Consider the following 15,756-nt stretch of genomic DNA (forward strand, 5'->3'; position numbering starts at 1 on the left):
TTATTCTGCGCATTTATTCTCAGAACCATACACTTACTTAAGCATCGGAGCGGGGTTGTCGGAACCCCCCGACGCAGCTCTACTTTTCAGGTGAACCAGATACAACCGGGAGCAACTTTATCCAACATCTGATCGACACGTCACCTACCGGAAACTGTCTCAACAGTTTGGCGCCGTCTGTGGGAACGACTTATATCGTTTTCATAAAAAATCCGTTATGGTGAATACTCGATCAGAAACCAACCGAGTTCCTCGGGATGACCGAAATGCCCGAGACGAAGGAAACTCCAACGATCCCCAATTCGCTCTCCTGAATGAAAGAATGGAGCAGATGGCCAAGAGCATCGAGGATTTGGCCACCATGAATGCTGTCCTTCAAACCCGGGTTCCAGAACTTCACCGAACTATCACTGACCCAGGAAATCGAGAGGAAGGCAGCCGAGTCGAAGGAACGGAGGAGCCGAACAAAGAAGAAGAAGTCCCGGGAAATCCTCCACCTGTTCAACCCGAAGCAGCAAGGGCGGTAGAAGGCATGATTGCTCGGTTGGAACAAAGATGCAATGTTCTAACCGCAGCTATTCAACGGAACGATAAGGGAAAAGCTTCCTTGGTGGAAAACCTTCTACAGAAGACCACCTCCCCATTCACCGAGGAGGTGGCAAATATCTGCCTTCCTGAGAAATTCAAAGTACCAGAGATCCCGTTTTATACGGGACTTGAAGATCCTGTGGAGCACCTAGATAATTTCAGAGCTCACATAGATCTCCATCGAACACCCGAGATGGTGGCCTGCCGAGCCTTCCCCTTGACCCTCTCAGGCAATGCCCGTGACTGGTTCAGGAGCCTCCCGCCAAATTCCATTCATCATTTCGAGGACCTCGGCAGGATGTTCCTGACGCAATTCATGGCCGGCAGGGTCAGAAGAAAACCGTCAGGATCCTTAATGTCAATGCACCAAGGACCCGAGGAATCCCTCAGAGATTTCTTTATGAGGTTCAACCAGGCTAGACTTGAAGCTGAAGCAGCAACGGATGATTTCATCTACGGAGCTCTCTTTCAGGGAATCCGAAAAGATGGAGCACTAATGGCTGACATAGCCAGGAAGCCCCCTCAGAATTTAGATGGCTTTATGAGTAAAGCCGAGAAGTACATTAACCAGGAGGAGACACTCCGAGCTCTGTTGGGACCCGAGGCTACTCGCCCATCCACTTCCGGGAACCCAAAAAAGAAAAATCCTCGGAAAGAAGAACGGAAGCGGGTTCCAGAAGAAGAGGCCAGGCCGAAGCGGGATCAAGAGTCCCTAAGGGGTAACAACTGGACACCCCTCAATGCACCCATTATGGATGTTCTCCTGGAAATAAAGCGAGACCCGACGTACCGGAAGCCCAGACCGGTGCTCGCAAATCCGCATTCACGATACGCTGACCAGTACTGTGCGTTTCATGACACCACCGGGCATCGTACAGAAGCCTGCATATCCTTGAGGCTTCTGATTGAACGTTTCATAGAAAACGGAAAACTTGTCCGTTTCCTCGCAGATCAGAGAATTCAGCAAAACCCAGAGCACAGCAACCGCCACCATCAGAATCGGCAACATCCGGATCAAAACAATTCCCGGGATGATCGGGGAAGAAACCAAGAAAGAGCAAGGGAACAAGAACGCAGACCAGATCCTCGGGCTGCACGAGAAAGAAGTAGGAGCCGAGCCAGACCAGAACGGCAGGAAAACCTCCTGGAAATACAGACAATTTCGGGGGGTTTCGGTGGAGGTGGAGAATCTAGCTCGGCGCGGAAGGCATATGCAAGACAGTTACGGGATTTCGAGGTATACTCGGTGCAGAAACCTCCAAAGTCCCAAAAACGAGACGCACAAGTGATCGGGTTCTCGGACGATGATTACGCAGGGGTATCACTCCCGCATACCGACGCTCTGGTGCTGAGTCTGGCCATAGCCAACCACAAAATACACCGCGTCTTGGTTGACACAGGAAGCTCGGCTGACATCCTTTACAAGTCAGCCTTCGAGCGGATGAAGATCGATAGAAGTAAGGTGATCCCGGCAAGATATTCGCTTGTGGGATTTACAGGAGAGAAAGTACTCCCACTTGGGTCCATTGAGCTTCCGGTCACAGCAGGAATGTACCCAAGGCAGAGGACGGTAATGGTCCGGTTCTTAATAATCGACCGACCGTCGGCCTACAATGTTATCCTCGGGAGAACAGCTCTCAACGAATTTAGGGCTGTAACCTCAACTCCTCACTTGAGCATGAAATTCCCCACCGAAGAAGGCATCGGTGTCGAAAAAGGAGACCAGAGGATGGCCCGAGAATGTTACAATACAAGTTTGAAGAAGCTCCCGGAAGCCGCGAGATTCGGAGAGAAGGAAAAAGGTGAAGAAAAATAGCAATCACCGTTGGGGGAGCCGGTCGAGGAGCTGGAAGAATTCGAGCTCGGTGACTCGAAGAAGAAAGTCCGAATCGGCGCGCAGCTTCCCCCTGAAATGAAGGAAGCTCTGGTTGCATTCCTTAGAAGAAACAAAGATGTATTCGCATGGAGCCACGAGGACATGCCAGGAATACCCCCATCCGTAATAGCCCACAAGCTAATGGTGGATCCAAGCTATCGACCGGTTAAACAACGAAGAAGGACTTTCGCACCGGAACGGAACCAAGCCATTGCCGAGGAAGTACACAAACTGTTGCGGGCTGGGTTTATCCGAGAAGTAGACTACCCAGAATGGTTGGCCAACGTGGTTTTAGTCAAAAAAGCCACCGGGAAGTGGAGAATGTGTGTTGACTTCACCGATCTCAACAAAGCATGTCCCAAGGATAGCTTCCCGTTACCTCGGATCGATCTGCTTGTAGACTCTACATCCGGTCATGAACTTTTAACATTCATGGACGCCTTCTCAGGGTACAACCAAATTCACATGGATGAAGCCGACCAAGAAAAAACGTCATTCATTACCGACAGAGGTCTCTACTGTTACAAAATGATGCCGTTCGGTCTAAAGAACGCCGGGGCTACATACCAGAGGCTCGTCAATAAAATGTTCCAAGATCAAATCGGACGAAACGTGGAAGTCTATGTTGACGACATGCTTGTCAAGAGCATACGAGCCGCCGGCCATATAGCCGACCTGGGGGAAACTTTCGAAACACTAAGGAGTCATAAGATGAAGCTCAACCCGGCCAAATGTGCTTTCGGCGTTTCCTCAGGAAAATTCTTGGGATTCATGGTTTCACAGAGAGGAATCGAGGCAAATCCCGAGAAGGTGAGTGCTGTCCTCAGCATGCAACCTCCTCGGACCACCAAGCAATTACAACAGCTGACTGGGAGAATAGCAGCCCTCAACCGGTTCATCTCCCGATCCACCGACAAGTGTCTCCCATTCTTCAAGATTTTGAGAAAGGCCTTCGTGTGGAGCAGTGAGTGCGAGGAAGCCTTCAAGAAGTTAAAAGAATATCTGACCAACCCGCCGCTGTTGAGCAGCCCCGAGGAAGGAGAAATCCTGTATCTTTATCTCGCAGTATCACCCTCGGCGGTCAGTTCAGCTTTGGTCCGAGAAGACTCAGGCATTCAGAAACCAGTTTATTTCACTAGTAAAGCACTCCATGGAGCCGAGGAGAGGTACCCTCGGATTGAAAAATTGGCCTTCGCCTTAATAATCTCGGCCCGGAGATTAAGGCCATATTTTCAGGCGCACGCTATACGAGTGTTAACCGAGCATCCGCTGAAAAAGATATTACAAAAACCGGATCTATCCGGGAGGCTGGTAAATTGGTCGGTAGAATTGGGGCAGTTTGACATAGAGTTCCACCCTCGTACTTCTGTCAAGGGTCAGGCGCTAGCCGATTTCCTACTCGAATTTAGCAATACTCCCGAAAGCGAAGAGCTGCCCGAGAAGGAAACATGGGTAGCATACGTGGATGGTTCTTCGGCCAACCATAAGAGCGGAGTCGGTGTCACTTTAGCAAGCCCGGATGGAGAAACTTTTCAATATGCGATCAAACTGGATTTTGTGACCACCAATAATGAAGCCGAGTATGAAGCACTTTTGTCCGGGCTTTCAATAGCTCGGGAGATGGGAGCAAGGAATGTAGAGATCAGAAGCGACTCTCAGGTGGTAGTCAGCCATGTGCAGGGAACGGCCGAGGCACAAGGTGAAAAGATGATCCAATACCTCGAAAAGGTACGCAAATGCCAATCTAACTTTCACAGAACCGCCGTAACCAAAGTTCCTCGGGAGGAGAACGCCCGAGCCGATGCCCTTTCTAAAATGGGTTCTGGTACCGGGCCTGACGTCAAAACATCGACACGGGGGGTGGTGACACAGACCAAGCCTTCAATCTATCCACAACTCGACATGATGGAAATTGAAGAAGGATCAGACGAACCAGAATGGGCTACTGACGTCATTCAGTACCTCCGCAACGGTTCCCTACCCGAGGAAAAGCTGCGAGCTCGGAAGGCAAAAATACATTCAGCCCGGTACGTGCTTATCGGAGGTGTGCTCTATCGAAGAGGATATACTGAGCCACTCTTGAAGTGTCTTAAAAGTTCCGAGGCGGAATATATATTAAAGGAGATACACGAAGGAGTCTGCGGAAACCACTCTGGCTCTCGGATGTTGGCTCACAAAGCGATGAGAGCCGGATACTACTGGCCAACAATGAGCAAAGATTCAGTCGAAATCGTTCGGAAGTGCGACAAATGTCAGAGGTTCGCCCGGGTGATGAAGCAACCCCCTGAGAAGCTAAGTCCAATCACTTCGCCGTGGCCATTCGCAAAATGGGGGGTCGACATAGTCGGGCCTATGCCTCCGGGAAAAGGTGGCCGGAAATTTCTCCTTGTCGCGGTAGACTACTTCACCAAGTGGGCTGAAGCCGAGGCACTCGCCACTATCACTACCGCCAACGCAGTAAAATTTCTCTGGAATTCAATCATATGTCGATTCGGTATCCCACATGCTTTTGTCACCGACAATGGAAAACAGTTTGACTGTGGACCGTTTCGAAAATGGTGCGCCGAACTCCGTATCAGAAATTATTACTCAACACCGATATATCCACCGGCGAACGGGCAAGTAGAAGCTACGAACAAGACTCTTCTCAGAACACTAAAGAAGAAGCTTGGCAAAAAGAAAGGAGCTTGGGCGGAATATGTACCCGAGGTGCTTTGGGCCTACCGCACCACGACACGCACTCCCACCGGGGCTACTCCTTTCTCCTTAACTTACGGTTCCGAGGCAATTATCCCTGCCGAAGTCGGATCGCCCAGCTTCCGAGTATCACACTACAACCCGGGGCTCAATGACGAAGGAATCAAGCTGAATCTGGATTTGCTACAAGAAAGAAGAGACGAAGCGCAGGTAACATGGGCTGCGTACCAAGACCGAGCCGCCCGTTACTTCAACAAAAAAGTGAGCCCCCGAAAGTTCCAACTGGGAGATTGGGTTTTGAGAAAAGTGAGCCCGATTACAAAAGATCCAATCGAAGGAAAGCTCGGAGCAAAATGGGAAGGTCCGTACAGAGTCATACGATGCCATGACAAAGGGGCATATCATCTGGTAGATGCTACCGGCAAGGAATTACCGAGAGCCTGGAACGCCGAGCATTTAAAGAAGTATTTTATGTGAATTGCTTGTATTATGTTGTTACCGGGCTGGCACCGTCAATATATGTTTATTCTCAGATCAATTCAAAGCATGGAATCTCAGTTCAAATCAAACCAGATCAAACCAGACCAGATCAAATAAATGCGTCGCTCCCACGGTTCGAAATACAACCGACTTGGAGCACGCACCGGTCATATCCTTAATATTGACCCGGACAAATTACCGAATTTGTCCGTAGTCATAAAGGAATGTCTCGGTTCAAATCAAACCAGATCAAACCAGACCAGATCAAATCAAGACGCCGCTCCCTCGGTTTAAAATACAACCGACCCGGAGCACGCCCCGGACATTTCTCAATATTGACTCGGACAAATCGTCAAGTTTGTCCGAAGTCATTAAGGAATGTCTCGGTTCGAATCAAACCAGACCAGATCAAATACAACTCGGTAGTGTAAGCAAAACAAAAGTTTATATGAACAAATCAAAATATCAAAGTATAAAAATTAATTCTATATCATAAAACCAACCGGGTTACATTAGTTTTCATTGCAAAGTACAACCGGCCCAAAAAGAAGGAAAAAATATATTACATAAGTGGGCTCCCTGCCGAGTCCCCAGCATCGCCAGCCCCAGGTTCCTCGGTTTCTTCCCTACAGGGAGTGCATTCTGAGACAGAGGGTCCCGAGGTTAAGTCATCTCGATAAGGATTGGGAGCATCATCAGTCCAGTCCTCCACATCCGGGAAAAATTCCACTCCCAGAGTTTGTAGCTCCTTGGTTGCTATCTCGGGTAATTCGAGGAGCCCAGGAGTCACAGTCTCGGGGTCAACCGTAAATACTTCCGGGTGAAGAAGCATAGTCCTCAATCTCTCAAAACCCCAGTTGGATCCTCGGCCCCAGCTAAGACCTCGAAGCCAAGGAACAAGGGCGAGTTGTTTCTTGAAACGCCGGGACTTGGTCTTATAATGATGGGCCTTCTTCCGAAGTCTCTTACACCGAGCTCGAATTTCTTTCTGCCTCTCGGACATGGAGTGCTTGTCGGCCACCAGCGAGTCCTTCTCTCGCTCCAAGTCTGTCACCCGGGAAGACAGCACAGTCTTGGCTTCGTTAGCCTCGGTCAGATTGCTCAATACTCTGTCAAGGGTTTTTTCACTTTCAAGTGCTTGAGCATGAGATGTATCCGCCAGCTTCCGGGCCTGAGCCAGATCCAGGTCCCGAGCCTTGATTATCTGATCTTTGGTTTGAATATCTTGTTTCAAGGTCTCTATCTCGGACTCCAAGTCCGAGGTTCGTGTCACCTCGAATTCCAGCTCCTGAACCCGGGACCGAAGCTCGGCTACCTTAGCTTCCAGAGCAGCTTGGCTTCCAATAACACCCCGGTGGTCACGCCACAAGGCGACCGACCTCATAACGCACTGAAAAAACGCCAAGGATAGTCAAAAAAAAAAAAAAAAAAAAGAAAAAAAAAAGGGGGGGGTATTATGAAAATCACAAGTCTTGCCTGCAACTGGGTATGGAGCATCGCCTCCATAAGTCCTCCGGGGGACAAGGTCCCGGACATTGAGGAAGACCCCTCTGGAATTAAGCCCATTAATGTCTCCAAGGGGCAAGCCAGTAGGCCTTCCCTCAGAGAACCGATTAATGCTCCCTGTCGGGAAGTCTCGGCTTCCATAACTCCCGGAGAAAGATTTTGAGTACTCGGTTGGTCCTCACAAGTCTCGGGTCCAGAGGACTCCGCCACCTCAACCCGGTCCAAACACTCTCCGGCCGGCACGGAGGAGTCTATCTCCCCGGTCTCAAGATGATCCTCCGATGCCACCACCACATGATCTCCAGATTTCGGCCCACTCTGGGGTTGGAAGCATGTTTCATGCTCCACCGGTAAGCGAGCCTCGGAGGCTAGACCAACATCAGATTCCAAACGAGCTTCTATCCTCTCAGTCGGAGACCGACCCGAAGCCTCGGATCTTTCAATCGGTTCTTCCCGGGTAGCTGGCAATGTGGGCAATATAAAACGCGGCCGACCAAAAAGAAGCTCGGCTTCAGTGGACCGCGTAAGCGCGTATTCTAAAGGATCCGAAGCAAATCGGGTCCTCTTCGGCGACTCGGGAGCCACTTCTTTCCTTTTGCGTTTGGAAGCATTCCGAACCTCAGAAGCCTCTTGCTCTAACTCCTCTGGATCGTCCCCGATTTCTACTACATCGGGTGCATGAACAACCACCGTCTCCCTACCAGACCCTTCCTCGGGATTTCCGACTTCAACAATACTAATGACGGCCGATGAAGAGGTAGCCGGGATTATAGTCTCAGGAGCTCTAATCAAGTCACTCACGAGATCGGTCGCAGGGGCAGAAAAGTTTGAGGTAAGGCTATCCCGAGGTACAATCGCCGTCCTTGGAGCTTGGGTCGCCTTACTTATTGTCCTCGGAGGGAGGGTCGCCTTACTAGTCTTCTTTGGTTTGACAACCCTCTTAGTCCCGGGGGCTACCTTCGACGCCTTCGGTTGTGGAGTGCCGGCCGCTCCACCCTCAAATTTCTTCAGCTTTTGTTTCCCTTTCCGATCATACCAAACCTTCTCGGTAGGAATCTGATACCCAAGAACTTTCCGCATATTTTCGTCGGTGACTATGTTGTCATAGTCTATCTTCCTATCATTCCCCGGAGTCTGAGAAAACAACAGCATCGCGGCTACCCTTCTCTTTCCGGTCGCATTCAAGACCGGAGCTTCCCGCAGGTCAACCTGAATAGGATTCCAGACTCTTGATACTCTTTGGTCGGCCGGTAAGGGCGCTACCGACTCCCAATCTCCTGAGACACGGAAAAAATCTGACCTCCAACCTCGGTTGTTAGAATAACTCTGAGAAAGGTATATGAAGATAGGATTGTTTCTAACAGTAAACTCAACAACCCCTTCCCTTTTATATGACGCCCGGTAAATGTTGAAGAACTCCGGAATTGTCATCCGAGCCCCCAACACCGTTTGCCACAGTATGAAAGAGGCGAAGAGGTATCTCCACGCGTTCGGTGTAAGCTGGCTTGGGGATACCCCAAGAAATAGAACCAACTCCCGGGCAATGTCCGGTAAAGGGAATCGCAGGCCAGCTAAAAGCATTTTCTCGTAAATAACGAGATCGCCCCCACGAATCTCCCGGGTAACAGGATTCTGGAAATGTAACAGAACCAAGGGAGGAATATCATAATTATTCCGGAGGCGAAATTCATCGGCGGTACCAACCTTTGAGACTCCTCGGAGGTCGAGAGGCACGAGGGGCATCTGACGTTCCCCTTGCTGGGGTATCACCTCGTCCTCGGATAGTAATTCCTCTTCCTCAGATTCCGAGACGGCCACTGCTGGGAGTTCCCTTGCGTCGGACATGGTGCAGAAAAGACAAGATTAGGATGAACTTCCAAGAGAGAGACGCGAATTCAAAGGGAAAAGCTGAAGAAAAGTTCAAAACAAGAATGAGAGATAAAAGGGGAAGATTATTTATACTCCAGTGCAACCGGGATTATCCGGTCGCAAACAACCGGGAGACAGAAAGACACCACTGAATCTCATCCTTCCAAACCGGCAGTTGAACCGTCGCCGGTCACGCATCTGACAACTACAGTGCTCCTTGAAACTTGAACCGACGTCAAATCAAATTTATGTGCCGCTGACACACGCCGACAGGAGTACAACCTGACCGGTTGCAGTCCACCGGAAGACGAACGGTCTCGTCAAAGTTTCTTCTTCTAAAAACCGGAAGTTCAAAAGCCCCGGTGGCCTGTGATAAATGAGACAAGACGCGCCTCGAAAAGTGAACCGGCGTCCAGTCATATTTAACACGCGGCTTACGGATTTCAAGGAAATTTTCAAAAGTTTGAAAATTTGGATTTACGAGGTGAAAGGAAAAAGCGGGAATTCCGTAAAAAGAAAATAGCAGGCGAAAGGTCTCGGGCAGATAAGGTATGAACGAGTCAAAGCAACAGGCAAAACAATACTTCCGAGACGGATACGGAGAAGGGTCATTGATCGCTCTCGGTATTGTACGCCTGATCCAAAACTCAAGATACATCAAAATGAAGATCAATCAATCATTCCTAAATTCTCTCAAGTATAAAATTTACCTAAGAGAATTGGGGGGTAACTGTTGGGACAAATATAGATCTTCTCGGCTGTTGGGCCCAATCCGGGATTTGGGCCCTCTCTGATCCACCCGACCAGGCCCAAATGTCGGAAACTGTGAAATATAATCTACCCGGGCCCATTGAGGCCACTTGAGCCCAAGTCTGTTGCAACTGGACTGAGTTGGCGATCCAAATGATAGTTGGTATCCGTATCTGCAGGCGTCTCGGCAGCACCCGGAATCTAAGGGACACGATGCTCGTCATGGAAGTCGTGCGTCTCGGCAGTACCCTGAATCTAAGGACACGACGCATGTCATGGGACCCCATGATACCACCGAGATCTACGGAATCTGGAAGAGTTGTTTACATGGAGCCACGTCTCCTCCAACCGCCTCATGCACGAATTGTGAAGCTAATAGAACTGCTCCATAACCTCTATAAATACAAGAACTGCTTCAGTCGCAAAGGTACATGCTAATCAGTCTCTTTGGCATTATTCTGCGCATTTATTCTCAGAACCATACACTTACTTAAGCATCGGAGCGGGGTTGTCGGAACCCCCCGACGCAGCTCTACTTTTCAGGTGAACCAGATACAACCGGGAGCAACTTTATCCAACATCTGATCGACACGTCACCTACCGGAAACTGTCTCAACATTACCGATCCCGAAAAAGAAAAAGAAATCATAATTATTGTGTTAGATCAATTTTTTCGTATACGTATGGACCGGATCAATCACCTCCTTCAAAACCAATGAGTCATTAGTGTGTCCTTCTAGCTGCTGCCAAAAGCTCTCCCGCCGATCTCCATCCGCCTGTTCTTTGTTCAAGCTGCTGCTCAGTCGGCCTTTTTACCTTTTTTTTTTTTTTTTTGCTTGCTTGTTTGTTTTGTGGGTTGCTGCATGTCTCCCAGCTCTTTGGTGATTTGATCTTACTGTGGAGACTTTTGTAACCAAATTTGTGTTGGGTCCTCTATTTTTTGCAGTCCTTACATTGGACTACGATAGTGCATATTCGATTTTAGCCTTTTTTCGGTCGTTGTTACTGGTTTCAAGTGAGGGTTTAGATAGATTCGCTTTAATCTGTGCCTATTTTGCTTCTATAATCGCTTTGTGCAACCCATTTAGAGGACTAGGTCACTTGTTTGACCAATTTCTTATTTCTTATAATTATTTTTGCATTGTTTTAGTTTATGTTAGGTCTGTTGTTGGGGAGCCTACCCAATTTTTCATTTGTAGGATCATCCACTCCTTCTTCCATTCATATAAGGAATGTGAATGATCATTCCTTGTAACTCTTTTCTTATTCAACTAGAAAAAAAAAATTAAAAAAAAAATAAAATAGAAAAAGAAGGGGTCATCAGCGGGCCTTCAGTCTTCCGATGAAGGCACTTTGACGCCCAAATTTGTGTTCTGAGTTTGGGGGGTGGGGGGTGGGGGGGGGGGGGGGGAATTTGAAGAGAGGAAAGAGCTCCGTTGAGGGAGATATGATGGGGTGTGTGTTTTGTGAAAGATGGGAGACTTACCTGGCATAGTAATGTTAGAAGAATGACCCATATCCTCTTTGTGTCCTCCTAAATTGATGTGACTTTTAAAATAATCATTGGATCAAAATCAAATAGTGGTCTATCACAAATTCAATAGTGATTTTAAAAGTTACATCAATTTTAGAAGAACACATGCAATTAGGGCTTGAGTCTTCTTTTTAGCATTACTCTACCTGACAAGAGAGAGAGAGAGAGAGAGAGAGAGAGAGAGATGAGACCTTATATATGGGCTCTTAGGCTTTTTATGCCTCTTCAGGCATTTGTGTTGATAGGCCTCGAACTGAGCTCTTTTGGGCCTTTCTTGGGCTTTGGCGGCGATCGGCCTTCTTTTATGCTGCCCTGGGCTTCTCTGGCCTTGGTCAGGTTTCTTGACCTTTCAACCTCTTCGGGCTCCTGTGGCAAGTCTTTTGTGGTAATCGCCTATAGTGAGGCTTCTTTGGGCTCGCATTGGGCCTGACGGGGGTTGCCTTTCTATTGGTCCGGGTCCTGGACCTTGGGTGAATTTTTTGGATCTATCAATATGAAAATATAATAGTCTATAATTTTTTAGAGCAATAAAATTTAGATTGAGTGGCCATTGCAGTCCATATTTTCTAATGTTACATTCAAAGCCACTTTAGACATTGGACTCGCTCATTGATGGATGCCGAATTTTGTAGAAATTGACGAAATTAGCTGGAAAGTTAGTGAGTTGAATTAAATGTGGACACGTTTCTCGATCTGCAACTGCAAGAGTGATAAGGTCAAAAATTTCCTAATAGAAAAGCTAAAAACAGTTGTAGGGACTCAAAAGTCTCTAAAGTCTAAACCATGGGCAAAGATTCTTTGCCACATTCAATTTAGTAAAGATTTTTCAAACCTTAATATGTGGTGTGCCCATCACTTATTAACTGCTACTTTAGCTAAACTATGTGCAACAGAATTTACTTCTCTTCTAGTGTGACAAATTTGCCAACTTTACATCATACTCAACAGCCCAAGTGTATCTTCCACTAACTGTTCATATCTACTCTAATTTCATTCTCTTCTAATGTGAAATGCCTCTTTATTTGGCACTTACTCATTTAGAGTAGTTAACCCCCCCCCCCCCCCACACACACACACATATATATATTACAAAAAATAAAAAATAAGTTAAAACAAACAATATTGGTTGGATTCGATTTGGGTCTAGTTTACCAGCTGAAAATAGACTAGTAAGAATTGAGATATGTATCTCTTGATTCTCTTATATTCTATTATGGGATTCGTGTCTCAATTTCAAACAATATAGTTTCAACGTCAACTGAACCAAGCGAAATAGCTTTCAAATATTTATTCAACAATCAGCGCAAACAATTAAACAATATGGGACAGCTTTCAGATTACTTTGATACATTCGGAATATTGCTCCCATCATCTCTGAGGCTTTATCCATGATTCCTTCTTCATCTACTTGGCTGGCTAGTCACGTAAACCGAAGTGCAAACTTCTGTGCCCATTATGTGGCAAATTAGGCCGCAACCAGAAGTTTTTCTGGCTGCATTCCCACTCTTTCTTTCTTGTCTGGACCTTCTCCTACCTGTTTTGGAAAGGCTTCCACCTCTACTTTTTTAGTTCCTTAGTTTGTTGTTTCTTTCTTTCTACTTAAAAAAAATAAAAAAGCATGTTCATTTGTTTTTAAGTACAAAATATCTCTTACCAAATTTGACAGTAAAGACAGACCCGGCCATAACTGACTTGTAATGCTTTCACTATCGTTAAATGTCAATCTCAAAGCTCATCGCGTGAAGAATAAGCAGCCAAGCATGCATGCACCCAAATTTGCGCGAGGACACGTCTTTACTAGATAACAAAAAACCATTTTGAAAAATAGAAACGTAACCAACATACTTTCTTCAAAAAGTTTATTCACTTTAAGATGAGATTCTATTAGAAGTAATACAATATAAATATAATGAGAGTTTGTGAAGTTTTTAATCGATTAAAATGTTAATTATATAATTAAATTATCTCTTGATGAGCTTAAGATTTTCAAAATTTAGTGATTTTAAATGATACATATTAGAATCGCAGTCTTGAGTCTAAGCTTTTAACTCTATAATTTATTTGTATTTTAATTAAAATAGTGTAGTCTTTGGGAATATCCAAATAGTATATCCCCAAAGACTATTCAATATTAATAGTGAATACCCAAAGACTTTTCAATCTGCCGTACGCGATTTGGAATTCAACAAAAAAATTGTTTTTTGCTAGGAAATTGTGGAGTTGAAATGACGGGAAGCCCCACCTTTGCAGGAGATTGGCGAGGGAAATCTTCATGTAATGGGATTGCTGGGAGAACTTGGACGGAATTAGGGTTGAGGATTGAAGGTTGTGGAAAAGAAATGGGTTTAATTTTATATCTAGGGAAAATTGGTGATTGCATTGTTTGGGGAGTTAATATGAAGAGATGGAGTGTGCTTTTGGTTAAAACCCTCGTTGCGACTTGAGATTAGGTGCACCATCTCCTTGTGCAATATTCATTGCCACCGCTCCACTCGTTGATGTTATTGTCCTAATTCTCTCACCGCTCATAGCCGTCCTCTTTGACGCTATCCTATGCTCATGTTGCAAGAGAGGGAGAGAAAAGGAATGGGCAATTTAAAAAATGACATAAATTTCTTACAAATTGGTTATACGTACGAAACTTCTACTAACAAGCCTCCAAAAGTGACATGTAAAAAATTTGTGTCATTAAAATATATATATTGACTTCTGGCGGATATGGCTTCTAGCTTGTTGGTGATTTTTGGCTATGCTAGAGTGAAGTGAACGTACGCTTTAAGGGACGGCCGGACAAGGGCCATTAACGTTCATATAGATAGTACTCCAAGCAAGAATTTAAAGCGTTGACTTTGACGGACACAGTGTTGTTGCCTTCGATCTGGATATTATGGTCATGAGACTCTTCACCGGTTGACATTCTCCCCGCATGAAGAAAGCCTAAATCCATGGGCTATGCTCGATCGTCTATAAATCAAATTCTTTTTATCGAAATATTTTAAGTTTCTTAAACACATAGAAGGATATAGCACGAAATTCATTCAACTTTCTACACGTGAAAACAATATAAAAGGAACCAATTTGAGGTGTTTATTGTATATATTGCTGTTACATGCATGCACCAACACGAAGTTTGGTTGGATGGAATACATTGCAATTGCAGACAAAGTCAAACAATTGCAGAGTGTGAATTGAAACAATTACATAAATTATCAAATTATTTGAATCAAACATGTGTGTGTGTGTGTGTGTTTGGGTTATTAAGAACGGTGCTTTTCTTTGCCGTCCCTAATAGCTTTGTTGGTGGTGCTATGACCACCGTCCAGGACTAGGTTGAGGCCACTCACGTACTTAGACTCATCGCTCACCAAGAACAGTGCTGCCTCTGCAACATCGTCGGTCCCTAACACCACCCCTTTCAGATTTGCAGCTGAACAAATCATGTCTTCCAATGTTTTCTTATCCTGTATTCCAGACACATTCCTTAGCAAAGGAGTGGCCACGCCGGACGGTGATACGCAATTAACTCTAATTCCATACTCCCCCAACTCCACACACAAATTCTTGGTCAATCCCACTAGCGCATGCTTGGACGCCGAGTAGATGTGCGGGGTTTCTCCATGTATCACTGATGCAGTGCTTGACGTGAATAAAATGCAGCCTTTTTTCGCTGGAATCATTACTTTGGCAGCATGTTTGGCTGCTAGGAATCCACCCAAGACGTTCACATTAAAGACCCTGTTGTATTTCTCGCAGTCAAAGTCTAAGATGCCGTCATCAGCGTTGGTAATTCCTGCGTTGCTGAACAATATGTCAAGTTTCCCATGCTTTGAGACCGCGGTTTTGACAGCATTTTGGACATCAGATTCGTTGGTAACATCACAATGGACATAGGAGATGTCATCAGCGGTGCCTATGTCGCGGCAAACGGAGTGCCCAATGTCATCTTGGACATCAGCAATGATAACCTTAGCGCCATGCTGAACGAATAGCCTTGCCGTAGTCTCGCCAATTCCACTGGCGCCTCCGGTTATCAAAGCTACCTTTCCTTCCAACCTGCATAATCAAAAGCTTAATTAGTTTTCTTTCTTTTGTTTCGATGGCCAATACATGCATCCATGGATCAAAAAACAGGTGTTATGATTCAATAGAGAGACATGCACCGATAGCTTTGCTTACCTCTTGAAAATGGGAGCTGGCGGCAACGAAGCACCTTCCATCTTTAGCTTATTGTTTGTGAGAATGTGAGAATGTTTTTCAATGTGAAGATCAGCTGGTTTGGAGGACCTTTTATAATCAAAAAGGCTGTGTTTATTTCTACGAAACCAGCAACATTTTACAATTAATTTCCAATGGTGCATGTGCGTGGGGCTCCACTGGATGTTCTTATCCATTTCATTGTATACTAAAGTCATTCAAACGCTTTTAATAAAATTTAAAAAATGTTAAATTGTATAAA

At 46.0% G+C, this 15,756-nt stretch overlaps 3 protein-coding genes across 3 annotated transcripts; 1 reads left to right on the forward strand and 2 right to left on the reverse strand.

The window, feature by feature from the left end:
- Positions 1 to 217: 217 nt before the first annotated feature.
- Positions 218 to 5,699, forward strand: LOC133872664 (uncharacterized). Its single transcript, XM_062310244.1, has 2 exons — positions 218 to 2,390; positions 2,442 to 5,699. Exons 1-2 carry the CDS (start codon positions 218 to 220, stop codon positions 5,636 to 5,638), a joined length of 5,370 nt encoding a protein of 1,789 aa, XP_062166228.1. The 3' UTR covers positions 5,639 to 5,699.
- A 413-nt stretch (positions 5,700 to 6,112) lies between these two features.
- On the reverse strand, positions 6,113 to 10,290 carry LOC133873997 (uncharacterized). The gene is made up of 3 exons (XM_062311815.1): positions 10,257 to 10,290; positions 7,118 to 10,161; positions 6,113 to 7,031 (listed from the first exon to the last, which is right to left on the reverse strand). The coding sequence occupies exons 2-3, from the start codon at positions 8,990 to 8,992 to the stop codon at positions 6,204 to 6,206; spliced, it is 2,703 nt and encodes a 900-aa protein (XP_062167799.1). The 5' UTR covers positions 8,993 to 10,161; positions 10,257 to 10,290; the 3' UTR covers positions 6,113 to 6,203.
- Positions 10,291 to 14,364: 4,074 nt separating this feature from the next.
- Positions 14,365 to 15,608, reverse strand: LOC133872910 (short chain aldehyde dehydrogenase 1-like). The gene is made up of 2 exons (XM_062310562.1): positions 15,477 to 15,608; positions 14,365 to 15,353 (listed from the first exon to the last, which is right to left on the reverse strand). The coding sequence occupies exons 1-2, from the start codon at positions 15,515 to 15,517 to the stop codon at positions 14,558 to 14,560; spliced, it is 837 nt and encodes a 278-aa protein (XP_062166546.1). The 5' UTR covers positions 15,518 to 15,608; the 3' UTR covers positions 14,365 to 14,557.
- Positions 15,609 to 15,756: the final 148 nt, after the last annotated feature.

This window comes from Alnus glutinosa, chromosome 7 (genome assembly GCF_958979055.1).
Source record: "Alnus glutinosa chromosome 7, dhAlnGlut1.1, whole genome shotgun sequence".
Lineage (NCBI taxonomy): Eukaryota > Viridiplantae > Streptophyta > Magnoliopsida > Fagales > Betulaceae > Alnus > Alnus glutinosa.

What these genes read in the sequence shown, in the direction of transcription:
- LOC133872664 (XM_062310244.1), top strand. Translation starts at nt 218, where the DNA reads ATGGTGAATACTCGATCAGAAACCAACCGAGTTCCTCGGGATGACCGA. An exon ending in ATTCGGAGAGAAGGAAAAAG is followed by an intron (nt 2,391 to 2,441) that starts GTGAAGAAAAAT and finishes AGGAGCTGGAAG; the next exon opens with AATTCGAGCTCGGTGACTCG.
- LOC133873997 (XM_062311815.1), bottom strand. Translation starts at nt 8,992, where the DNA reads ATGTCCGACGCAAGGGAACTCCCAGCAGTGGCCGTCTCGGAATCTGAG. An exon ending in TGCTCCATACCCAGTTGCAG is followed by an intron (nt 7,032 to 7,117) that starts GCAAGACTTGTG and finishes GCGTTTTTTCAG; the next exon opens with TGCGTTATGAGGTCGGTCGC.
- LOC133872910 (XM_062310562.1), bottom strand. Translation starts at nt 15,517, where the DNA reads ATGGAAGGTGCTTCGTTGCCGCCAGCTCCCATTTTCAAGAG. An exon ending in CCAGCTCCCATTTTCAAGAG is followed by an intron (nt 15,354 to 15,476) that starts GTAAGCAAAGCT and finishes TTGATTATGCAG; the next exon opens with GTTGGAAGGAAAGGTAGCTT.